Here is a 27099-nt window from a genome sequence, read left to right on the forward strand (position 1 = left end):
ACTCAAAATGTTGTAAACATCCTTTTAATTTATTTTAATTTCAGCTTATAAGTTTACCAGTTAATTTATTTACAACACTTTGAGTGTGCCCAAGTTTTGTCCACAAATCTGGATTATCTCCAATTAGAAATTTATTTTAATTTATTTTTGACAAAAAATAAATAATAAATAGTTTTCATAACATTAAATTTTGCTGAGTTAGGAGTGGAGAATTATCATCAAGACATGCTTACTGAACTATTAATCAAGGGATACTGCCAATTATTGTAGAATAGTTCGGAACATCCCGGATTCCTCTCCCGCCACCAAGATGGCTGTAAAGGGAAACACGGAAAGGGAGGAATTATTGTACCCTAGTACTAACTGGAATGACAACGGGCGGTAAATTATTTATGAGGCTACAATCATCGGGAATGCAGTCAGTGCACATTTCTTGATTACAACATGTAATTTATTCAGCGCGATTTTTATCAATGTTTAACAAACAATACAAAAAATGCGGGTTCAGTAGAATTGAAAGTTCTTATAAAATCAAGAATAAAAGAGATAATAGATATATATGCTGGTATAGTGATTGTCCTGACGAAGAGACGGGTACGTCTCAAAACCGGTAGACAAAAATCTCGATTAGAAGTTATATACAAACATACTAACATTACTTAAATTTTGTAAAAAAGATGTTAAAAAAATGTAAAAATGACACTACAAATTAAGTGCTTCTAATAATAAAAATTTATAAAAAAATAAAATAAAAAATTAAGTATAAATGAGAGTGTATATATTTATATACTCCCTTTTAAGTGCATATGTGAAACCTTGTTTTTAAAAATATTTTTTTATATGTTTTTAACAGTTTTGCTGTTCACAAAAACATGTGTTTTTCACGAGCGAAAAATATATCATTCAAATTAATACGAATAATAATATTATAATCACATCTATCTAGTTAGCATTGTATGGAACATCATTTGGGAAAAATATTTAAATACGTCATTATTTTTTGCAATAAAAAAACATATGACGCATCAATATTAATATAATAATTCGATGACTAGAATGATGAATGACCTCTGTGCTTTGTATTTTAAATATAAATATTATAGGATTTAACTACACGAGGGCAACCATGACGGAAGTAAGCAAGGCCAAAAATATTATTTAGTTGCATTACAATTGCGATGCTATCTTTTATTTATCTTTGCAAATTTACACTCAACACTTTTTGATACTCTTTAAAAATATATTTTTTAATATCTATGAATTTTAGAAGTAAGAAATCGCTCAGTCTAAGATTGTGATTGAATTAAGATGAAATAATTTCATTTGTGCAGTTAGTAACAAAAATGCTTTGCATTTCTGACCCTTTCCGCACCCCATTGTGCATAGGTGATCAGTTCTACTCACTGGATTAATCGATACATTTGATAAGAATATATTTTCGCTATATGGTAATGGCATTGAAAAAGACAATAGTAGCTATGACCAGAGCTCTGGGGGCTGCATACCCACACTCGTACAGGAGTACATACTTGTAGATATAATAATTTGTCGAACTTTTAAGCATCGTTACTGTCAACTAAATTTAATGAAATTTTAGTTGTGGCTCTCGATAACACATTTTTTGAAAATCCCTTCATATGAATGTACTGGGTAAGAAATTTAAAAAAAGGCTATGAATATCCGTCTTAGAATATCATTCTTCAATTTTAACCAATTATATTTGTTGTCAAAGCAAATATATAATAAATTCAATAATGATATTTTTAACAAAAAATATATATTTTTTTTAAGATTATTAGAGATGCGTTACGGTTCGTTTAGATTTTTTTTTTTAAATATTAACTTACTAATTCTATCTTTAGTAAAAAATGTGACTTCCTGCCCAATTGTCCTATAGTCGTTCAAATAATACAAAAAATAACTAATTTTAATATATTTTCTATTTTATAAAACGCATCCCTTATTTTTAAACCGTCATACCTATTTTCCAATCACCAAATGACTTCCGCAGTATGTGTAATGTATGAAATAACTAAAGCAACCCTTACTAAGATCATCCCTCTTTCCTCCGCCCGCCGCCCCACCTGTATCAGTATAAAAGGAGGCTTCGGGGAAACTGAGGGTGGCGGGAAGTCTCTTCCGGGACGGGGAGGAAACGCGGGAAATCTGAAATGAAAGTGCATTTCGTTGCCGTTAGGGGTGCCAGCGCACAATTAAATGATCATATCCGGCATTATTTAAACATCTTCGACTGATAATAGAAAAAATAATGAGTTTTTAAGGGTCGGCTTGATTGGAATATTAATGAAAGGCACAACTGTAGGGGAATAAATTGAATTCGTTTTGAATTATTTTAATTATAAACTGATTTTTTTATGAATTATTTAACTGATGTATTTCACAAATTCATGTGACACATAGGACATAACTATAGTATTTGGGAGTTCCTGTTTAATAAAATTATAATATTCTGATAATGTTTTCTTTATTTACTCAAATAATGATGCTGGTACCGAGAAAGTTCGATTAAAATCATGCAAAACCTTTTTTCAAGTTTATTATTTTAAGATGATGATATTTATTGTTAATGTACTTAAGTTATAATTGTGGGACTCTAAATAAGTTAATATTTTTAAATAATTTTATTTTACCACACAATTTTCAGGTTTCATATATCCAAATTATAAAAAAATATATAAGAAACTAAAGATGTCTAAAAACTTATTTAACAATATTTAAACTTTATCATGGTCTTGATAAGATCAACCGCTACAATTTATTAGTGAATTAAAGACAATTTTAAATAGAGGCATTTGGGGTTATAACTTATAAATCCAAATAGGATCCCTTCACACATTTTCTCTAAAAATATAGGTGAAGCAGACGTGCAAACATATTTACATTATGCTTATTAGACAAACCACTTATTATATTCTTTATTTTGGCATATATTTAATCGTATTATCTATAAACTGTTAAATGTATTCCGAAACGAAGCTGAAGTTATTTATATTAAAAGAAAAAAAAATAATTGTCATTTACAGTAAAATAATATATTAATTAAAATGGAAACAAGTTCCGCAAAACCTACGTTCGTACAGTGAGCAAAAAAATTTTGGTTAGAATTGATAGCATTATTGATTATATATATAAAAAAATCTATATATATATATATATATATATATATATATATATATATATATATATATATATATATATATATATATATATATATATATATATATATATATATATATATATATATATATATATATATATATATATATATATATATATATATATATATATATATTTATAAATGTATGGATGTATATATATATATTTATTTATTTATTTATAAATATTGTTATAATGGTTCAACATGGTCTGCCTTACTCAGTTATTACAAAAATATATGAACTGATTAATTATGGACATAAAAAATGTGTATCATTTTATGTATTCATGGTTTTATTTAGAATTCAAAATGGAAGATATCACATTCACGAAACATCTCCAAAGTGTTCTATTTTGCAAGATGTCGTGAATTTTTCCCACCCCTATCAGCACCCACCCCGCCTTAAGCCTGTAAGGTCCCTTCAGCAGTTTATGAAGCCTCACTCCGGATTATTATCATTGTTTTTGTAGTGAGAGGTTAAGTGTTGCTTCGTCTGGGGTTCGTAACTGCTCTTCCAAGATCGATACACCCCCTCCCCTCTCCCGGCACCTCACAGCCCCCGGAAGTGAGTAGGATCATCGGATGACGAAATTTATCAAACCACAATATATTCTGTGTAAAATAAAAATGGTTTTTATTATATTTTAAGCAGTATTGATTTTTCAATTTTCAGCCTGATTTTTCTTTATGACTTATCAAAGATACCTTCCCATAATTATAATTCTATCCGCAGATAAGTAAAAAATTATATTTACGAGTTATTTCTTATTAATAGGGTACAATTTAAAATCCCTAAAAATCTGTAACAAATTCACTTGGAAAAAGAAAAAAGAATGCTTGTGATATTTTTTATCTAATAATGTAGACCTACAATTGGAATATTATGTACAATATTGCCAACTATGGTAAATGCATGCTTTGATGCTATGTCTTAATGCATTTATTTGATTTTGACAGCATGTCAATAAATATAAATTATTGTTATTTTCTAAAAGTGAATAATGGCTAATAGAAAACCATAAAAAAAAACGCTTACTTACTTTTTGTTCCTATCTTAATAGCACTTCTTAGACCCGTTGTTTCATCGTTAGTAATAATTAAAAATCGATTAAAAAAAGTAACAATTTCAATTTACTTGAACATTTTTAAATAAGCGTGTTCTTTATGTATACATATATGTTACTTTATTCTTCTCACAAATGATGTAAAGTATTTAATTCATTTTAATCGCTTTTGTCGTTTATTTGATATCTTTTGAATAACTGAATTTCTACTGAGATATAAATGAAGATTATTTTAAAAACCCATGCATATTTTTACGGGGAGAAGTAAGAACTTTCCGCTTTGAGCTTTCTGTCTATGCAATATGTAAATTTGGTATTTCCTATAAGATCACTAAACTTTTCACTCCGACGGTATTGAGGGATTAAGCTCTATGCTTTAACTCCATACACTTCGCAAAGTTTTTTAAACACGTATAAAAGTTTATTCATGCATAAAGAAAATAAGAAATGCACCGAAGGGGTTTGTGAGGATGTATGTATAATATTATATATGGTATACCGAATTCGCAACTCTTGTCATACTCCCAGAGGCAGTAAGTACCTACATTCAACATATCGCCGTCGTACAGGAGAAAGTGACCAACTAACAAAACGTAAAATGTTCGGGAGGGCCATTTTGGTCACTTTTGCTTGGCAAGAAAATAAAAATTAATGCAGTTAGTCATTTTTAACAAGTAAATATATTACATTTCCAAGTTTAAAATTCTTTGGGATTTTTTCAGGGCAATATTAAGCTAGTAAGATATCAAATAGTCGATGATCACGTTTTTGTAAAACAATGCACTTGGTCACTTTCTCCTGTATGACTACGATATAGATAAGAATCTTTTTTTTCCTGAAATAAATGATGTTACCACCATTACAAATGAATTTAAAAATACCTAAACCTCAACATTGTTCATCATTCAAACTGTATTGATAGATATCGATATTTAAGGTGTATTGAATTTTTTAACATATGGAACGAATAAGTGAAGAAAGAACAGTAAAATAAATTTACATGGTGAATTTAGCAGAGAAAGACCGAGGAAAACTGGGCACGATCGAGTAATTCGAATGCTTAAAAGTGGTTAGGTCAGGAGGAAATAATTAGTGGGTATGTATGAGGAGATGCATGAATGTGGAAGAGGCGAAGATTATTTACAAAGGTAGATTGGTGTGGCATTCTATTCTCTCTGCCTACCCCTGCAGTGAAAACATTTACCATAAAATTTTAAGTAAATATTTTTAACTACCTTCAGCTATTAAATACACCGAGTACACCCGGCGATGCATTACTGTGGCTCAGTTTATTTAATGGAAAACAAAGAAAATTGCGTATAAAAACACGCCTGTATTGGAATGCAAATTCGCACCAAATTTTCAAAGAAATCAGTGAATAACTTTAGGGGTGTTTGATTTTAAATTTGAAAAAATATTTTTTTCATTTACATAAGAAGACAAATAAAAAATTGCTGTCGATAATAACAAAGGGACACGTAGAAGACAAAATTCATAATAGTACTTATCTAGTAAAAAAGTATCCAGTAACTGTTAGTAGGACAGGTATTGAACGTTTACCTTACTGTCTAGTATTGATTTACCATAATTTGTTAAAAAATAAAAAATAAAATATATTTATGTATATATGTATATATATATATATATATATATATATATATATATATATATATATATATATATATATATATATATATATATATATATATATATATATATATATATATATATATATATATATATATATATATATATTTATATATATATATATATATATATATATATATACACACATATATATATATATATATATATATATATATATATATATATATATATATATATATATATATATATATATATATATATATATATATATATAAATATAAATATATATATAGACATCTTTGACGTGTTTCAAATTAAAAGCGAATATTTCTCTCCTTCTATTATGTTTGAAAAGCGCCTTTTGTCCAAATAAAAGTTACTCAAGAAGTTACACGAATAACACTCCTAACTACAATTGAATTGAAACGTCTTTACTCACTAAAAATCTCATTCATTACGTTAAGTATTCTCTGCAGACGAAGTAGGAAGTCTGCTAAAATACTAAATGTACCCTCCACAAAACTGCAAACATTAAAGATCTTCCAAACCCAACCAGAACTTTTGTTCGCAGTACGGGCACATCGCAAAGACTTTTCTTTTCATGTTGCTTGACTTGAATCCACAATGTTCCATCTCATCCCGACAGGGTTGCCAATCTACTTCAAAATTTATTGAAATTTCGGAATTTACCTCAAAGCATAATTTTTCTTACTGTAGTAAGTATAATGAGAGCAAATGAAAGTAGGTGAATAATAACAGCCAAAACATAATTTTAACGTTTTTCAGTATTCAACCGTCGTCCCTATATTTTTATTTAGCGCTCCATATTTGCAATAAAAGTGCCACAGTAAAAAGTTGAATTTTAATTTATTAATTTGTATTTTATATTCATAATCGAGGCAGGTATTTGGTTTGAGTTTTACTAATATTCTATCATCTACAAGATGAGATTAAAATATGATGCAGTCACTATTATAATTTTTACCGCTACTTTACAATACAGAGTATGATTTGGAGTCTTTGCGACTAATTACGGAAATGTATTGTTATTGGAAATGTAATTGTAATAGTTCTACCGAACCTATAGATACGTAATATTGGAACGGGACTACTTTGACTTCACTTCTGGCATTAAATTTTTAATGACTTTTGCATTTTGAAATCGGTAGTCGATCCATGCAGTCAGCTAGTTAAAGTTACCAAGAAAAAACGAATATATCTTTTTTTTACTGAACCTAAATAAATAAAAATTATATATTTAGATAATTTATAAAGCACCATGTTCATAAAATATTACCTCAAGTTCGACAATAAATAAATTCACTCTTGTCAGTCAGTCTACTCTTGGAATCTTTAGATCCTAGGTTCACTTTAAATAGTTCTGAAAAATAACTTAATTTTGTTGCGTATTTAAACATCCCATAAATATCGTAATATAATATTTTCTACAGCCCTGTCTTTCATATATACTCGCACTATATATATTTCCATAACTTTCTACCTGGCCTATCACTACAGGCTCTGTGTTGATCCTAGACTCCAGGGTCGAAGGTATCTATTGTATTTTACAGGAATGGAGCAGTCTTAAGAGGCTCATTGCTTAGGTAAACTTTACATTTTAACTCGGGTTAGTATAATACCTTGCGTACCTTTAGCTTAAAGATAAGCATGATATTATTATCTTATTTCAACCCGCATTAAAAGCTCCACAACGTGACTCGACATGTGTATATTTATCAGAATAATTACATTTTTGAAGGAGATATATGTAAAAACATTTGGTTTTTAAAATAAGCAGAACAGAAATAAACAAAACATTGGATCGTTTCACCGAAATGACTACAATCATTATTTTTGTTATTAAGACAATAATTAAACATTTTACACATTAGGTACTACCATAATAGCTCGTGGTCTAAAAACGGCAGATGTCGAACGTAACAAAGCGGGCGCTCTCCCCGTCTGCGTCTGTGCATTTATCAAGAGACCATCTTTGTATATTGAATCACAGTGCCAAACCCCACTTGATGCAGTATATTTCTCAAAAGTGACATGAAAATTGCAAGTGTAAAAATTTCGGGTGTACTGATTTTAAGATCGATAAGACCATTCTGTTTGACTGAAGGCGATGCGATGGTTTGACTTTTCTCCGTAACGCAGTTAAAGGTTTAAATATATAAGTAAAACACTTGTACAATAGTAATTTTGAGTTTATTTGTGTAAACACGACTAATTTCGAGAACTACAAATGTTTTCACCACTAAGTGAAAAAACTCCGTACCTTAGAGGTACTTACTTTCTAGGAGGTAATACCAAAGCACTTAAGAAGAACAATTTGATTTGATTTAAAGTTCCCGATTTAAATTCACTATTTTCAAATCAGGTAGTAGAGTTTTTAGTTTTTCTTTTAGCGGGAAGCTCTTTCCAGTAGGTAAAGTTTATATTCCCAGCATGTAAAGTCAGTATATTCAGCGCATCAGTATGCATCACACTCCTCCGGTGCGGGGTGTATTACCTCTCCGGTTTACTTTAACAACTGTACGAAAACTACCCCTATTTCACCTTCAATCTTTTCAAAAACCCCACCAATTTAAAAAAATTAAATCAGCATTCAAAATAAAAATATAAAAATGTCTGAATGAAAACGTGACTCTAATAAAATATTATAATTGACTTCTCGTAATCGAATCGTGAATCGTACTAATTAGCAGTATTCAAGTTACAATAGCTAGTACGAGAACGGGTATGCAATCTCGAGTGCCATAGCCATTGCTGCTTTTCTCCTTTTCCTAAATATATCATTTACCGTGAGCTCTTTTACGTACGTCATCTGTCATCCATATTCCTTCAAATGTATACCTTTCTTCTCCGATCTGAACCGCAGGACTGACCACCTTGTCTTTACATAATTGACGATCAAGATAATACTTTGTCGATCTGATGCGGCGCCCTATGCACCATTTGATTCTAAATACAGGTCAAAGAGGTGATGAATTCATCGAATGATGAGATGATGAGATAATGACTGATTAAATCGGTTTCATAAGTAAAAAAATAAATGCAAACCATATTTTATGACCACTTAAAAACCGGTCATTAAGTAAAATCCGATGTTTTGGTACTAAACCTACTTTTTCCTCTAAATGAGTGTAAAAGTAATACTTAATTGCACACCTGACCTCCTAAATAAACCAAAGCAAAGCAATTAATTAGAAGTCATTAAAAAATAATTTTGACAAGTAATTTCGCAATTTTCCTAAGATCTGTTCACAGGTCCTCTAGGAGTAGGGTTGCCATATGTCCCGTATATACGGAACTGTCACCGTATTGAACTATCCCGTCGTGTATTACTACATGCCCCATATTTGTCCCGCATTTCGACAAAATGCGGAAATACGGACGGACGAACGTAATAGGATGTCGGTAGAAACCATTGAATCCATACTATTTATATAATAATATAATAAAACCCTTATCCGCACCCCAATGGTGCATAGGGCACTGCTTCATATAAACGCAGTGTTATCTTGATCGTTTATACATGACGGAAAGGTGATCAGCCCTCCGCTTTAGGTACCAGTCCAGGGTAATATTGAATTAATATTATAGTGAAAAAATCACTTATATTAATTTGACCCCCACTGGGAATCGAACCCGGGATCTCCAGAATGGTAGCCGAGCGTGATGACTATTACACTACGGAGGCGGACATTTTGTCATTAAAAATTTTAAGTGACATCCGCCCAGTTCTATGATTATATAAAAGAAAAAGAAGTTATTGCAAAAGTAAAATCAACTTTAAAATATGACTAAGCGAATTAATAACTAAGCAATTTGATGTTTATTTAAGTTAAAAATTTTAAACATGGAACAACACCACGCCGAATATTGATCTGTTCCATGAGTCTGAGGGGGTATTCCGAAGCGGGATTCTCTACATCTTTAACAAGAGTCTTCTTGTTCACTTTTTTACTTTTGTTTTTAATGTATACGCTTTAAACGTTAGTTTGTAATGTATATATTAATTATTATTGAATAAACTGAAGTGAATTGAAATTAAATTGAATCAAGCTATTTTCTCTATAGGGGCGGGGGCAGATGATAGAATGCCACACTTTTCTGTCCTGACATACATTCCTAGCTGTCACGTCCATACATCTAGTCATACATGCCCTCTGATTGCATAGACTTCTGGCACCACCAGATTTTAGGTTCTGATTGATCTGGTCATGCCAAGTCTTTTTAAGGCCTCCTCTTTCTACTATCCCATTCACATTTGTCAAATATACATTCTTAGTTATTCCCTCGTTATCCATTCACTTAACATGTCCATGCCACTTTAAAGAACTTTTCTCGATCTAACTTTTTTCGATGTTGGCAAATTAAATATATATTTATTATAACTGCAGACAGCAATGCTAATCTTAACTTTCATAGAAATCCACATTACCCACTAAAATACCCACCTTTATATGTACCCCTAGACCTAATAATAGCAAATATTGTTAGTATATAAGGACATTTCGTAAATATTTTTGTCAGTGTTTGATAATGTCCTAATAAGACGAAACGCGTTACATATTATATATGTAAATAAAATATAATTCAATCCATTAACCGTGTTTAATTTCGGATATATTACCCAACAAATGAAATGCAGCTGTTCCTAGTCCGAACAAAAAGTACTTGTGTAACTAATAAAAATTAATGTTTGTAATCTTTAGAAAGTGTACTTGATTACTGAGTACCCAGAATATTTTCATCATAAGGATGGAGTAGTTTTTGATTATTACCACATTACTCTGCAGATTTTAAAGGTTATTGTATCAAAAGAGTGAAAAGTTAAAAAAAAAACTCCTTAATTTTCGATTCCGATGAAATTCTTTTTAAGTCACAAAAAACGTATATGTATTTCCTTAACCATTATATTTTATGACCAGTTTCTGGTAGAAACGGAGTAAATACAGCACGAAGATACCAACCTATTGAAATGTCTTTTTTGATACTCGTATAGGTTTATACAAGCTAAAAGTAAAGTTTTACTTTGTGAAGACAAATACACATGCTTTATTACATTTTCCATATACCTATGGCAGATCAGGGCCTTGGTTATTTCAAAACCAAAAAAAAAATAGGGTTTATTTTGAAATGCAGGTTGTTTTATATCAGTAAAGTGAAGCATACCAATGTGATGAGCATTTCTGGTAATGCGCTTATTTTACAATTTAACCATGTCAATATACATCTGGAATGGCACTCCAAAATTTGAAATTGAAAGATTGGTAATCTCAGCATTACAAGTCTTTTTTCCGAATATTTGTGATGGTTTTGATTCGAAGAATTTACAGCACCCTGGTTATGAACAGACATAAGTTCTCAAAATCTACGGCAGGTTTATGACCTACCTTTATTGCTTACAATTATTGCACAGCTGTCCATGTGACGGTGTAACACCTCAAGACGTCCCTCATTTGTTAGTACACTGCTCTCTTTTCAGCGTAGTAAGGCAACAATTCAAGGCACGATGCAAGAAACTGAATAAGGACTTCAGTGACATCAAAGCTGTGATAAGGCAAAGGAATGTATCGAGAGAGACAGTAGCATCCGCACTAAAGTCAGTACAGGGTTAAAAAATATATAAATCAAAATCTGACTTAAAATGCCTAACACTTTAGAAGTGAAACGGAAGATCTGGCATTGCGTTGTGAAGCAGGTGACAGTCCCCTTTCTCCTGTTAAGTTTTCTTATCACTAAGGCTCTTCTTCTTTTGTCTCAATCCTGTCGATTGGTCTGCAGCAACAAACGACACCCCCTTCGCCACTCTGGTCTATTTTGCAAAACCCTCTTCAGCTTCTCATACGTCAAACAGCCCATGCCTCGCATAAGTTATAAAGATATTCGCGAGAAAATTCCCATGAATAGGCCACAGACGACTATGCTATCCTTACACAAAGTTATTTAGATGGAACAAAAATCCTTTTACTGAATAAAATAAGCCTTATGGATCATAGGGCAAATAATAACTACAAATCCAATGGAAATCCATAGTAAAAAAAACAGCCCTTTAGTTCAAAAAGTGATAGGGTATAAGAAATAACTTCTTCTCCGTCTTATTCCTCATTGCTGAGGGTTGTGTCCCTTGCAGAAGCAATGACTCTTCTCCAGTTATCCCTTGACTGCGCTGCACGTAGCGTTAAGAAATAACAATGAGGGGTAAATAAATAAAAACAATCACATTTAATCAAATAATATTTATTATTAGAATATATTACTACATAACACGTTATCAAATGTATTTACAAATACACAAGTTTTAAGTCCGTTAGTGTCTTGGTGTCAGAAAAGTTGGGCTCAATGTGCACTCATTACTCACTCAATGTAATAATACACTAAAATAATGACTATTCACTTACCAACGGGCCGCAGTAGTGAAACAACCAACCCACCATAGTCTGACGTACACCAACTGAAAACACATATTGGGAAACACATGTTTAATATGTTGCCAATTCTGTGTTTACACCTGTAATAATAATACACCTATACAACACATGAACTCAACAATCACAGAGATGCGATCTTGGCGGCAATAAAAGATGATAAACATTTAACTGTCTTAAAAAATCTGTCAAGTTAGAGCTGTTGCGCAGAAGAGATATTAGGTGATTTTTGTTTGTTAAATCGGCCGCTAGAGGAATAATAAAAACTCAAAACATTGCATGAAAATTAGATAAATCGATATACATAGCCGGTAGGTATGTGTATAAAAGTAAATAATTAGTAAGTCATACTCTGGAAATTTTATTTAAATATTTTTCTGTCGCCATGATCGCCTCTCAGTTATATAAATTAAATAAAATGTATTAATAAGATCATATCAAAGATAATTCATATAAAACTAATTTATGAACCTCAGATACATACAGATGCAAGTCAAAAATCGAAGGAAATCATTTGGAGAAGTAAAATTATAATTGCCAGTGTATAATAGTGGAGAGTGTAACTCCTATCACAAAAATATAAGTTTCGAATCCTGAAACTGTTTCATGCAATCATGCATGAGAGAGGAAGAAGTTTTGAGTTAGTAGAAATATAAAAATAACATAACCATACTTTCCCCTTCGAAATGACAGGAGACCTACTTATACAATAAATACATTTGCCCCAATATTTCCACCTACAGGGTGGGGGGGTGGGGTAGAATTTTCCTGGCGTGTTGATGACTATTACCAACATTAAAAAAAAAACATTTAAAAATCCTAATAAAAAATTTGTAGTAATTTTAGGGAAAAAATTGCTATGTCGTAAATTATTTATAGAGAATAGTACTACATATATGTTAAAATAATCACATAAATTATTTTCAATGGACAATATACTCATATTCAAAGAACCCGTTAATATTTAACCTTGTAATAAAAAGTCCATATAAAGAGTTTAGACTGACCGTACCCTCATCTAGTCAATTACCATCGCTCTATATCCCATGTATGTATAAACCAGTCAATGCAAACACAGCCCAAGTATCATAAAACTCATAAAATTTCCAACAATAAGTAGAAATCTGGAATGATTATATTTCTCTACACTTTAGTTTGTTCAAGAGACGTTGGCTTGACAGTTGGTTTTGTACTAGCGTAAATAATTAATATTTAACTAACTTTTTTCAATTCCTAAACGAGTGATATAAAATAATCGCATTCTTTAAACGTTTTTCATTGTGTTAAAAAAGGTTGAAGGTTGACAATGATTATAAAACAGGGCTTATAACAATATTAATATTATTTATTATATCAGACAATGGATTATTCACCCTACGGATGAGACTTCAATATTAATGGTATCTCAAATTGATATGAAATATCTATCGTTCCTCTTTATATGAGAGAAGATAGAAGTCTGATCATCCCAGGGCTTACAACCTGGCGTTTGGATGGCTTAAGCGATCACTTTAAACACCTGTGTAACGTTCTGATGTGAAAGTTTATTTGCACATAGACAGATTTTAAGAATTAATGCAATATGGATTTTCAATGGGCAGAATGGTAAGCATTATACAAGTATAAAGCGGTCACAAGTATAAAGTGGTATAAAGTCAATCAAATGCAAAGTCGTAAGACCTGGGATGCTCAGACTTCCATCTTCTTTCATACAAAGAGAAACGATAGATGTTTCATTTCAATATGAAATACCTATAATATTACCTTGACAAATTTCATGCATTTACTAAAAATTGGTATTCAATAATAGAAAATAAGTAACCCGAATTTAAATAGATATTATGAAATGTTATCAACACAATTTATAGACAGATATTATCTGCACACAACAAGTAAATTAAAATTTTATACATTACACATAATAACATCCGCTTCAATGATGAATGCCATATTTCCACCTAATACAGGTATTGTTTGAGTATTAAAAAGTATGTATGATGAAAGGAATGGAAGGAATGGAAGAAAAAGAAAGAAAAGGACTGGTAACAGAAAGGTCTTCTATGTCTTTTAAAGTAAAATAAGGACTGTGTTGTATTTTGTCTATGGCTTTGGGTGAAAGTATTTGCATTCCGGATCTTTGCAGCTTCCTCCAACTTCAAATGGGCAGAATATGGCCTGAGCATCTTTAGGCCAACTGAAAAACATACCATTTTAAATAAAAGCTAAAAGAAATGTGCAATATTAATGTGCATAATTTAACGTATCCTTAACAAAATTGTAAGAAGAGATTAAAAATTCACTATTTTTTTCCAACGAAAGGTTTCTGCTTAATTCATCTCTTGCGTCATTAACACATTTTTTTTACTATAATACGAAAATCTTTTCAACAGGGAATGCATTTTTGCCATAAAAATAGCAGAAAATATGAGAAAAATGTGCCAACGTACAAAAATATGCAATACTGGGGATGGTATCAGAACAAATTCTGATTGTAATTATTTTATTTTTCCCTCTATGCATGTAAAATATTTACTAAGTAGAGACAAAATATTTCATGCAAAATCACTATTACCAATATGATATTCAGATTATATAGATGTAAAATAATATTCTAGTATATTCCCTCAACTCCTTTGTAAATACACAATTACTTGTGTATTATCAAAAATAATCTGGTTTTATTTCAGATGAAAAATAATCTTCATATGAAACAATTTATCGTTCACGTTCGTTACATGCAAAATTCACATTCCATATTTAGTATTTCTTATCAACTTACTTGGCCTTTAGAACTTGAAGAGGTGATATGTAATCTTGGGGGCATCCTTCATCATTGGAATGTTCGAGTAATGAATCCTTACTATCAACCAAATTTAATTGGGCGTTAACTAAATTACTTGCACCATTATCTGCAATCACCGAGTCTGATTTGTGCATTACAATGGATTCCGTTTTTATAATGCATTTGACTTCTAAATTACAAAGTTCTTTCTTTTCAACGACATCATTCTCAGCACAAATTTTGAAAGATTTAATTTGATTATTTTCCGATGGATGGATGACAATATCTTTTTGGGGATCAATTAATGTTTCCTTTTCAGATTCTTCCTTAATTTCCACTGTTTTTTCTGAATTATGTTTACTTTCAACAGGTTCACCGCAAGAATGTAGAGTTACACTTATTTCTGAACATTGATGCGAATCTTTTGTTTCACTAAAAGTGTTAATTTTCTCAGGTGATTCCTTACCTATTTTCAATCTTAATTGAAAATCATTTTTATTTTCTACTGAAGCTGATAATTCCGCTTGTTCTTGTACCTTCAATTTGGGAGATTCACTATCAGAAATACTAATTTCATAATTTGGTTTGCTCTTTTTATTATGATCGGTATTTGAAAGTGGTGAATTATTTAAATGCTTAGCAGCTTTTTTTTCTATAGTATTAGGTGCTTCATTTTTTCTAATCAATAATTTATTTGGTTCGTTTGGTTTGTTTGAAACCATATGACTCTTTGCATTATTTTCTATCTCAGTCTTTTTAGCGGCGAGTATTAGAGCGGTTGAAGGTAGGTTTATCACAGTACTATTACAAAATTGATTCTCTTCTTGACGAGCAATTATTGGAAAAGATTGAACATCTTGATTCCCAGAAGATTTAGCAGCAGGAGAAGTAACGTCTTGATGAATTGTAATTGAAAATGTATTGTTTACTTTAGTCCTTGGGGAAATGTTAATCCTGAAATTATTTTTTTTTTACTTGAATTGAACCTTTTGTAAGAGACCACAAACACAAATGGAGATTTAAAATTTGCATAGAATAAAACTAACCCTGTGCAATATGATTTCTATTTTATTTTAATTAAAAGAAATACTGCGCAAAGCCTCCTCTATTTTAGAAGCTTGTCTGCAAGGTAAATTTCTTAGGCAAGGAGCATTTCCTCAAATGGGAATAATCAACAATAGCATCATACATATTGCCTTATATTTTCTGTTAATCTTAAAATAAATCACATGTTTGCTGCTTACCTCTTCTGCAAAACCTGCTGCTTTTTCCTAAGCCAAGTTAGCTTGAGTTGTGTATTGCTGAGGGTTTTCCGGTTATCGTTGTAAGCAATGTGGGACTTTCTCCAAGCGGCCGTAACCGCCTTTAACTGAATGTACAATGCCTCTTGCTTCTTCTGTAATACAACGGATTCATCCTGCAGTTGTTTGACAACCTTCTCCTGGTTTGCTATTTTTCTCCTGCAACATAGTAAAAGGCATTATTATATTTTCATTTTAAAGGACACACAATTTCCTGCACTCAGTACTGCTATCCTCGACATTAAAACATTCAATATTTCAATACACAAGTTTTCTTGAACAACATAATAAAGTCCTCTTCTTATTTAATCTGTCCAGGAGTGAGTTTCTGCGGCAAAATTGTATTTGGAAAATGTTTTTTTTATTTTTTTACTTTAAAAAATATTAATTATCGAAGCCAATGCTATAAGCAACATATTTTCTCAAAAAGAAAATATTCAGACCAGAAAACATGTTCTTTATCAGAATTATGGATTTTTTAGACAGCATCATTACGATGACATCACACAAACTTTTTCATTAAATACAGAATATTTTATTTCTTTAGTTAGCTTATATTACATTTAATACAAATTATTTTTTACATTTAATTTACATCTTATTATATTTACAACTTCTTACAGTATACAAAACATTTATTTTTAAATTCTTTTACTCTTTTCAAAATGTCATGGGTAAAACAGAAAAATAATCTGAAGTGCGGTTTTAGTGTTTAAATCCAACCACAGATGGCAGCCCAAGTACCATTTTAGAAATAAATGTCACTTTAGAATAATGTTATCATTTAGTCAATTTCTAAATCTTCAATACAAAATTACTTCAAAGTAATCTGGATATTGTAATCAAACTTTGACTATTGTTATCAATTCTAGTAGCTACGTATTGACACTTGAGATGGGAATTGTTAGGAAAAAAATCCTAGGAATTATTCTTAGAATATATTTAGCACTATAAATTCAATATTTTACCTTCCACTTAATGTTATCTGCTGGTTATTTTTATCAAAAGTAACCGGTACCATAGTTTTGCAGATTGGGTGTAATATAAATAATGTTTTTTAAAGTATAGGAATTACCATTTCACGCTCTAACAAATTTAATAAAATTATCAACTAACTTTGTTAAATCAAGTTGCATATCTAAGCCACTAGGAACCGCGTGGCTATTTTCCTTTTGAATTATCCTCCCAGGCGAAATTGCTTGACTCTTGCTAGATACTGATCGCACAATCCTCATATTGTTACTGGACGCCAAAGGTTTACTGATCGAGGGAGATACAGGCACTTTGAGATTGTTCTGCGTGAGATCCGAGTTTTTCAAAGCCTGTTTTCTTTTCAATTCGGACATACGCTTGACCAACTGTCTGTATTCCTGCTGATCAGCCTCCGGCAAATGTTTAACAGCCTGGCAAAAGAAAATAATAATAAATATAGTATCAATAGAATAATCAACGTTATATTTTTTTGCAATCGGGCAATAACTACCTGCGGTGTATCTTTCCTGGCTAAAGAACTGAGGTCTCTTTTGACTATCGGTGTTTTACTTTCAAATTGCGACCGGGCAGTCTTGAGGTAAAGGTCTAGATTTTTCTGGAACTCGGAATGCTGCATTAATTTCTGGTGCATTTTGGTCAAGTTTTTAGTCGTTTCGCATTCACTTCCCGAATCAGATTCTCCTAATTTAATAATCAATCCGGAATCGGAGAGATCACCGGGTTTCAACTGATCAGGTTGATCCGCGGGCTGGGCGGTGGACGGCGGAGCTTCGGAAGACTTAAGCGAACATTCTTTGGAAATACTTTTACTTATGGAATTCAATAACTGCGCCCTTAAAATGTCTTCATCTTCCTCTTCTTCGTCTACGTCATCTAATTTTTTGGAAATATTTATAGGAAACTGTTCCTGCTTCATCGGTTTAAGAATATAATTGTTGCTATCATAATATTGGAAGTCATTAAATAATCCTAAGTCACCGGGCAAGTCTCCGGATGGAGCTCCTTGTCCGAAAGAATTTTCCGGCTCGACAAGTACATCTGTTTCTATGGGTGGACTTTTACAAGGTTCAATGTCTATATCCATATCCACTGTTTCAACATCCGTATTATTTTCGTTAGAAAGATAAGATAAATTAATGTTTTCAATGTCATCATCTGAAAAAATTGTGGATAATGATTTACGTTTACGTTTTAAAATTCTTTTTTTATTGTCTTTCCTGAGTTTTTTGCGTTCAATTGCTTTTTTCATAATAGCCGACTTTAAAGCGATCATTCTCAATTCTGCAGTATCGCTATCTGTACTATCGTCCAATGTTACGCCTTGTAACTTTATTTCGTCCACTTTATTACACGTTTTTTCTACATTACTATCTACGGGGAGTGTGACAGGTTTGCGAATAGATTTAGAATTCAACGCAAGTTGCCGTAATGTTTCGGCATCATCGTCCGACGTACAGGTGTTCGTGACGGATCCATATTTAGTAACTTCTTGATTTTTTGGTTGATTTATTGGCAAAACAGAATTCAAATCAGTCACCTTACTATGTATTATATCACGTCCGACCTCAGCTGACTTTTTATCACAGCTTAATCTGTCATTGTCGGAAATATATTCTATGACATTTGTATAGCTTTTATCTGCGTCGAGATAAGGATGACAGCTTATCTCTTCGGAGGATTCCTTTGGAGTGACCTCTTGGGACTTTCGATCGACGCTGTGAGCGTTACTTCCTTTAATTAAATGCAACAACCTAGTTTTGAGCGATGAATTATCAGTCTTGTGTTTAGGTATTCCGACAGCTTCCCTGAGAATGCGCTTCCTTTGTAAGGTGTTTTCGCAGTCCGAGTCGCTGGAAGAGGATTTCACACTTTTCAAGGGTGCTACTTTGGATTTTCCCTTGACGATTTTGCGTGTCAAACTTTTCCTAGTCCGAGTCTTTTTACGCCGTCTCGGTGTATTCGATGTGTTACGTACTACTGTGCTTCGTATTCCCTTGAAAACTGCATACGGGGTCTCATCGTCAGCATCGTCGATCACAACGAGATTAGCCAAGGGCGAAGACACGCGAGAGGTCGGTTTTAATTTAGGTTTTCGTACTTTTACACCGCCGACTTTTAAATCTAAAACATAATAACGATTATTTTCTAATAGTACCCTGAATAATGAAAATACAAATAAATCTCTTACCCTTTTTAGAACGTAGCCTCGCTTCTTTTTTACCGAGAGCGTAATTATAATTCTCCAAAAACTTTATTCGTTCCCTCAAGAGCATTTCCTCCTCCGTAGACACATCGGATATGTCATCTAGATCGCTGGCTTCGTGTATTTCTCCTTCTTCGAGATCGGAAATATTAATAACATCTTGATCTTTTTCAGACAAATTAACAGTGCAAGGTAAGTCCGAGGAACCCATCTTCAAGCCCATTGTTCGTTTATATCAAGGATACGTGAATATTTTTTTTAATCTACAAAAACCTTCAAACGCTAGGTAATATATATCATTTTTTAAAACCTTTAAATAAATAAACATTTGAATTGTAAAAGAACTAAGTATTATTAATATCACGAAAATACCCGAAACCGATACCCTTCCATATTGCGAAAATTACTAGCCATAGACTACATTAAATGGAAAAAAAATATTGATAAGAACCATAAGCGAATTACCACATGAAAACTTTACTAGTACCTACCTATGAGCCGTTGATATTTTGAGTGTGTCCAAAAATTATGAATAAAATACTGGTCAAACTATAAACTTAATCGAAAATTTCAAGTGATGTTTTCAAAACATCTCCTTGTATTTATATTAAATAATTTAGAAATATTATCACATACATTTCCTAGAGATACCTTGTAATCAAAAAAAACTTTCTCAACTCAGCCACAAATGCTGCTGAGAACTCGCATTTGATAGGAAGTGTCAATAGAAGGATATAAATAAAAATTCAAATTTTGTATAGTGTGCTTGTCAATCATGAGTACAACAATAAATGTTATACGCGTATAATCATTTAAACCAACCTATGACAGATTGTAAGCCTTATGAATTCAGTCATGTTCTTTGAACTTTGAATTTTACAGGGCGAATCATGTAGTATAGGAAAGCAAACATCGCCATAACAAGCACACCCCATGAAGTGTCTTGTCAAAGATCTCTTATTGCTGGACAAGTCCAAAAATAAGACCGATCGTACTTTTTCTGTCTAGATGGACAGGCTTATTATTAGCAGAAAAGCATGCAAAAATTTAGCGATTTTCACTTAGTGGCTTGTATGAACGTACTTTTATAGAAATAAGCATGCTCATTTAAAGTATGCTCAAAAATCGACATTCGTTCGATTTTTGAGGAAGCTACCTGCAGTGAGAGTGAAAGGGGTGTGCTCGCTAGTATCGATGTATGTAAACGGATATGCTTATCTTAAGCAAATAATGTAGACAGCTAGAAAGTATTTATGATTGTCTTAAGCATGCTCAAAAGCATACTTTATTAGTAGCGTGTCTATTTGTACCTCAATGAATATAATGTGCCGACTACCCACACAAAAGCAAATATGAACGTCATAAACTATTTCGACATTTCAAGCAACTACAATTTCTCCAATGTGAGCGTTGTTATACGAGTATGTTCACAGTTAAAGCAAATAGAAGCGAATCACTCTAGCTCTAGACGGAGCACGAATTTTGTAGTTGCAAGGAATATTACATGTTCACTATCGAATGGGTGCGCATGTTACTCATGGTTTTTATGCAATTTATTTTGAGCGATAGTATAAACCCTTGAGGTAGCATATTACGCCCTTTAAATTTTAATACGTCACTCTTCGCGCGTATGTCTAAATAGCGGTACTGTGTAAGTAGGTACTTAATTTATTTACTATCAATACTTTTTATGAATTTATATACAGTCAACACTGTCGTTTATTGTCAGACGGTGCATAGATTTCGTAGTTGGTTGTCAATATTTTTATCAAGGATTTTGTTAGTTTTTATTTGTAATTGTATGTGTTTGCATGTTTATATGCATTATTATATTATTTTGATTTCCTGACGTCAATCTAACAATATAGGAAGCAGTTAAACAATTTAAAGATGGCACATTACAAGGGAGCCGCTTCTGAAGCTGGCAGAGCTATGCAGCTCATGAAGAAGCGCGAGAAGGCACAGCAAGAAATAGAATTGAGGAAAAAGAAAATAGAAGAGGATCTCAGAATTCACAATATAGAAAATAAATTTGCTACACATTACGATGCCGTGGAACAGCAACTTAAAAGTTCGACCATTGGTTTGGTCACTCTCGATGAAATGCGGGCAAAACAAGAACATATTGTTAAAGAAAGGGAAAAAAAGCTCGCTCAAAAGAAAGCCGAAAAAGACAAAGAACGGTTAAAAGAAATCGAAGCTAAACAGGCACAGAAAAATAAACAAAAACAACAGGTAATAACGACCATTGCATTACACTATAATTTATTTTTAAATATCATTTGTTATGAATATGTACTATTTATGGCTTCTTCATATTTTATTGCTGTATGTTTTCAGCATATTCTTTCTATTGAATAATATCTTCCTCTTCTTCTGCTTGGTGTAGGCCTTGTGGCCTGTTTTTAAGAGGGATTAGCCTCCTGCGATTGTTGATTCCCAGCTGTCAATCCATCTCTTTGGTGGTCTGCCAGTGCAATATGGAGGAGTCTGGATGGTACCATTCTCCTCACATGCGATGCCATTGTCTGCTTCGTTACTTTCCCCACCTAACGACATCTTCGATTTATCTTATTCTTGCGTTCCTTATTCTGTATCGTAGACTCTTGCCAGATACGCTTCTTAGAGTCTTCATTTCTAAAACTCTTAGCTCTTTTTTTTAGTAATATACTCAAATAAAGTCCTACAAAATTGTCAATGGGATATGTAAGGGATTAAAAAATTTTGGGTGAAACAAATATAAAAGTCTTTTTACCCTGTAAGAACGAAAATAAAATCGCCACCAATTTTTCCCTGCGTAACGTGGTGTTCTATGTAGCATTTGGTTCTGGAGAGTGGTCAATGAAGAGTGTTTATAAATGGAGTTTAAACAAAATAAAATCGCCACAAAATTGTACCTGCGTAACGTGGTGTTCTATGTAGCATTTGGTTCTGGAGAGTGGTCAATGAAGAGTGTTTATAAATGGAGTTTAAACAAAATAAAATCGCCACAAAATTGTACCTGCGTAACGTGGTGTTCTATGTAGCATTTGGTTCTGGAGAGTGGTCAATGAAGAGTGTTTATAAATGGAGTTTAAACAAAATAAAATCGCCACAAAATTGTACCTGCGTAACGTGGTGTTCTATGTAGCATTTGGTTCTGGAGAGTGGTCAATGAAGAGTGTTTATAAATGGAGTTTAAACAAAATAAAATCGCCACAAAATTGTACCTGCGTAACGTGGTGTTCTATGTAGCATTTGGTTCTGGAGAGTGGTCAATGAAGAGTGTTTATAAATGGAGTTTAAACAAAATAAAATCGCCACAAAATTGTACCTGCGTAACGTGGTGTTCTATGTAGAATTTGGGTCTGGAGAGGGGTCATTGAAGATTTTTTATAAATGGAGTTTAATCAGTGTTTATATGTATTTTAGATTCAAGCTTTGTCATTTGCTGTAGAAGATGACAATGACGACGATGATGATGATGATGATGGCAAGGATTCGGACGACAGTCTCGAAGATAAGAAACTCAGTTGGAGAGAGCAGACTGAACCGGTTCGTGAGTTATATTTATTTATTATGATTCAAACATTTTCGCCTGGGATTTTGGATTTAATAAGCTCTACATATAGAATGAGGATGGAGGAATATTAAAATAAATTCAAAAAGAAAATTAAAAGGAATTTGTATCATTAAAATTATTTATCAAGATTATTTATGATTTATAATTTAAATACTTTCATATCTTTTTTGTGTTAAGTGGATATTTGTTTTATTTTTTAACTTTAGTGAAACATTAATACATTAAGAACTTTTTTTGTACTTCATGTTTCATGTAATAAATTAAAATTTCACTTAAAAACATATTTTGTAGATTTTGTAGAAACGTACAAAATAATAAAATAAAAAAATCAAATATAAACAATATTTTTAATTAAAGCCACTGTATGAATACAAGACACAGAGTATCATTGCAGTTAGCGACGTTCGGCTATAGAACCAAGTACAGATTGTGTCAGTACATAATTAAAGCATTTTATGATAATTTTACTGCTGAGTTATCAGTTACCTGAGAGATTCCAATGTGTGTCTCATTTCTTTTGAAATTGTTTGATAGGCGGCCAAGAAAATAAAGAAGAATCCCGATGTGGACACTTCCTTTTTACCGGATCGGGATCGGGAAGAGGCGGACTTGAAGTTGCGTGAAGAGTTACGGCTGGAGTGGGCCATGACGCAGGCAACTCTCAAAGACCAACCGATAACCGTCACCTTCAGCTACTGGGACGGCTCCGGACACAGGAGGAATGTTACCCTCAAGAAAGGTCCGCAGGATTTCCCTTTTTTATTGTTAATTTATGTTTTTAAATTTATGGTAATGACACCTTTTTTGCCACTCCAGTCTATTTTGCAAAACCACTATGATAATTATTATTTCAGTGTCATGTTTATTGACTATCATTTTATATTCTATTATCTAATACATTGTACAGTGAAGCTCCTTTATTTGAAATTTAGGGGACCAAAAATTTTAAAAACACTCAAAATTCAAGCAGCTTAAAAAAAACTCACATATTTCGTACATACTTAAATTGATGGTCCCGTTGTTTCCAAAGAAATTTGTATTTTTTGTTAACAAAATAACAGAAGCAGTGAATGAATTCACTGTTCGGTTAACACGTTCCTTAGCAAACAGAGTAGTGGGATAAATACCCAGTATTCCGGGTTTGAGTTCTGTAGTAAGCAATTATTATTTCCTGTGATATAATAAATTTATGTTATTGCAATGATTTCCACTACTATTTGTATTTCCTGGTTAGGTTGTGTTCAACCCAGCGTAACCTAACCTAATTTCACGCAATTCTAGTACTATTTATATGGAGAGTTGATTTTGTTTGTTTCTTCCAGGTAACTCAGTGTATCAGTTCCTGCAGAGATGTCTGGACACCTTGAGACCAGAGTTCAGTGAATTAAAAACAGTTTCAGCGGACCAACTGATGTATGTTAAGGAAGATTTGATTTTACCTCACCACTACACTTTCTATGACTTCATAGTTACAAAGGTTCGTAATATATTGTGTAAAGTATTAATTTGCTTTTGATTTACATAAATGTTATGTTTTCCCTGTTTTAAAACGAAAGAGGTTTTTTAAAATTGTTCTAGAACAATAACACATTATTTTCATGATCAATGTCTCAAAAAAATGGTTATTTATCCTTAATTTTTTTTTATCCTGTTGGAACTCTCATTCATTCATTCATTCAAACCCTCATCCACACCCAATGGTGCATATGCACTGCATCATATAAACACACTGTTTTCTTGATTGTTAACACATGAAGGAAAGGTTCCAGTCCAGGGTAATATTGAATAAATATTTTTGGAACTCTAGCTGACAATATTTCCATGCTAGTGAAATTGCTTTATATAAATTGTCTGCAATTATTATTATACGGAAAAAAATGCAACATAGTCATTTCACAATTCTAGGCCCGAGGAAAGAGTGGACCCCTATTCCAGTTTGACGTGTCTGATGATGTGAGATTGATGAGTGATGCCACGCAAGAAAAACAGGACTCGCACGCTGGAAAAGTTTTGTTGAGGTAAGACATTATTTCATCAATAATAATGAAACTCCCGATCATTCATTACTTGGCAACATTTGAATATTTAGCTGCTTTTAACATTCCTCTTCAAAATTATATATTTGCAATATTTTCTAGGCATACAATGTATGCAAATACGAGGGAAGAGTGATTTTTTCATATTTGAAATCTTGAAATACAATATAGGCGGAGAATGTTTGCAAAGACAGAGTGGTATGGCATTATTTTCTCTCTGCCTACCATTGGCGTGATGGTTAGCTAGGTAGTTAGTTAGCTTTGCATTCTTTATACATATGTTTAAATTTCTAACATCAACCTCAAATGATCTAATTTAGTGAATTAAGTTTCTCAGATCAAAGCCTACTTTAAATTATTTTCAATTAAAAATAAGTTTATATTTTCTTTCATTGGTTTGGCAGTCACTTTGTGATAAAATCTATCCATTTTTAATTTTACTTCTGTGACACGTGTTTCGATGCATTCAAAGATTTAAGCAAAAGTGGTATTTACGATGTAAAACTTAAATTACAAAAGTTTTATTTGTTTAACTATATTGCAATGAAATATATTAAATATGTTTTATAAATAAAATATGTATTAATTTTATTTTTTATGTCTTAAATTTACAGATCCTGGTATGAAAGGAATAAACACATATTTCCGGCTTCTCGATGGGAGCCATATGATCCTACAAAAACTTATAGCAAATATACCATCAAAGGAAAGTAATCTTCATCCAATCAAATAGATTACCATCAATGTACATAATTAATAAGTACAAACTTGCCTTACATATTGTGTATGTTATATTCTAAATCCAAGGCAAAATAATTTTATACATTTATGTTCTTATGTTTTTTTTTCAAATCATGGGAAGGTTTTGTCATTGCTAATGTTCATATTTTTCCTGGTCTTTCGTTTAAATGTATCTATTTATTTCATACTTTAAAAAATTCTAGTAACCCTACTAAAGCTTTAAACGTAAACACATTAATGTACAGTGTATTTAAGGAAACTGATAGAGATAGTCTATGGGGAGTTTTAGTACAGTGTAATAAAACAATGGACTATGTGCCTATTTTTAAAATATTTTTCTAGATAGTGAATATTATTTTACATATAAATAATGTAAAAAAAATGTTATATCTTTCTGTATTTTGTCTATGATTAATTTGACAAATATGTTCACTTTAATTTCGCACCAAAAGTCGTGGTGTGAGGTTTTTTCAAGTATGTATGCAGCTGTTTTTTGTGATTTTTAACCGTCTTTTTTTAAAGCTGAAATCGAACTGTTTGATACCATTTTTGTAGGGTGCACTCTAGGGCAATTTTTTTATTTATTACAACCACCTTAGGATTTAATTTTTTTGTTTTACAGAAGAAATTTAAACATCCATGACTGTTCATAGAAAAATAATTTGAGTAATTTTAAAATATTGGAATGTACATATGTAGTCTATTGTATATGTAATATGACAAATAAATAGATACATACATAGTTTGAATGCAATTATCTTCTTTTCCTGTTCCACACCTAATATTTATGTGATTTTGGAAGTATTTTTTTAATACCTAACAAATTATATATACCTACTTCCCTTAACCAAATATTATACATATAAGCAGGGCTTTTTTTAAAACAAAAAAGGTCCCGGAACTCACTTCATGTCAAGCTTATAACAAAAATATATGTATTCAAAAATCATTTAAATATTCATTCCAAACCATATTTTATCATTTTGATGAATTATTTATATATGTATATAGATTGTAATTACGTAGCGCAAACATTGTATGGTCTTATTCATTTTGAAAATTAAAAAAAAAAAAAATTATCCGTGAAAAAAGATACCGGAACTCCATTCCACCCCGTTATATGGAAAAAAGCCCTGCATATAAGTATTCAAAATGTTTAATTCTTTATTTCGGCCTCCAATATGTATTGAG

The 27099-nt window shown here is 31.8% G+C and overlaps 2 protein-coding genes across 3 annotated transcripts; one reads left to right on the forward strand and one right to left on the reverse strand.

The window, feature by feature from the left end:
• Positions 1-12090: 12090 nt before the first annotated feature.
• Positions 12091-19983, reverse strand: LOC148300533 (uncharacterized). Of its 2 annotated transcripts, none has more exons than XM_088274643.1 (7): positions 19555-19983; positions 17857-19487; positions 17490-17776; positions 16317-16532; positions 15070-16026; positions 14207-14484; positions 12091-12316 (listed from the first exon to the last, which is right to left on the reverse strand). In XM_088274643.1, the coding sequence occupies exons 1-6, from the start codon at positions 19790-19792 to the stop codon at positions 14391-14393; spliced, it is 3423 nt and encodes a 1140-aa protein (XP_088130769.1). In that variant the 5' UTR covers positions 19793-19983; the 3' UTR covers positions 12091-12316; positions 14207-14390. The 2 variants fall into 2 exon arrangements, with proteins under 2 accessions (XP_088130769.1, XP_088130768.1); XM_088274642.1 differs by having other exon boundaries at positions 12091-12373.
• Positions 19984-21271: 1288 nt separating this feature from the next.
• Positions 21272-26657, forward strand: LOC148300534 (protein FAM50 homolog). The gene is made up of 6 exons (XM_088274641.1): positions 21272-21804; positions 22981-23103; positions 23666-23870; positions 24454-24608; positions 25037-25149; positions 25782-26657. Exons 1-6 carry the CDS (start codon positions 21460-21462, stop codon positions 25879-25881), a joined length of 1041 nt encoding a protein of 346 aa, XP_088130767.1. The 5' UTR covers positions 21272-21459; the 3' UTR covers positions 25882-26657.
• The last annotated feature ends 442 nt before the right edge of the window (positions 26658-27099 follow it).

This window comes from Brachycentrus maculatus, unplaced genomic scaffold, assembly GCF_059751285.1.
Source record: "Brachycentrus maculatus isolate JH-2025_06_01 unplaced genomic scaffold, ASM5975128v1 h1tg000696l, whole genome shotgun sequence".
Lineage (NCBI taxonomy): Eukaryota > Metazoa > Arthropoda > Insecta > Trichoptera > Brachycentridae > Brachycentrus > Brachycentrus maculatus.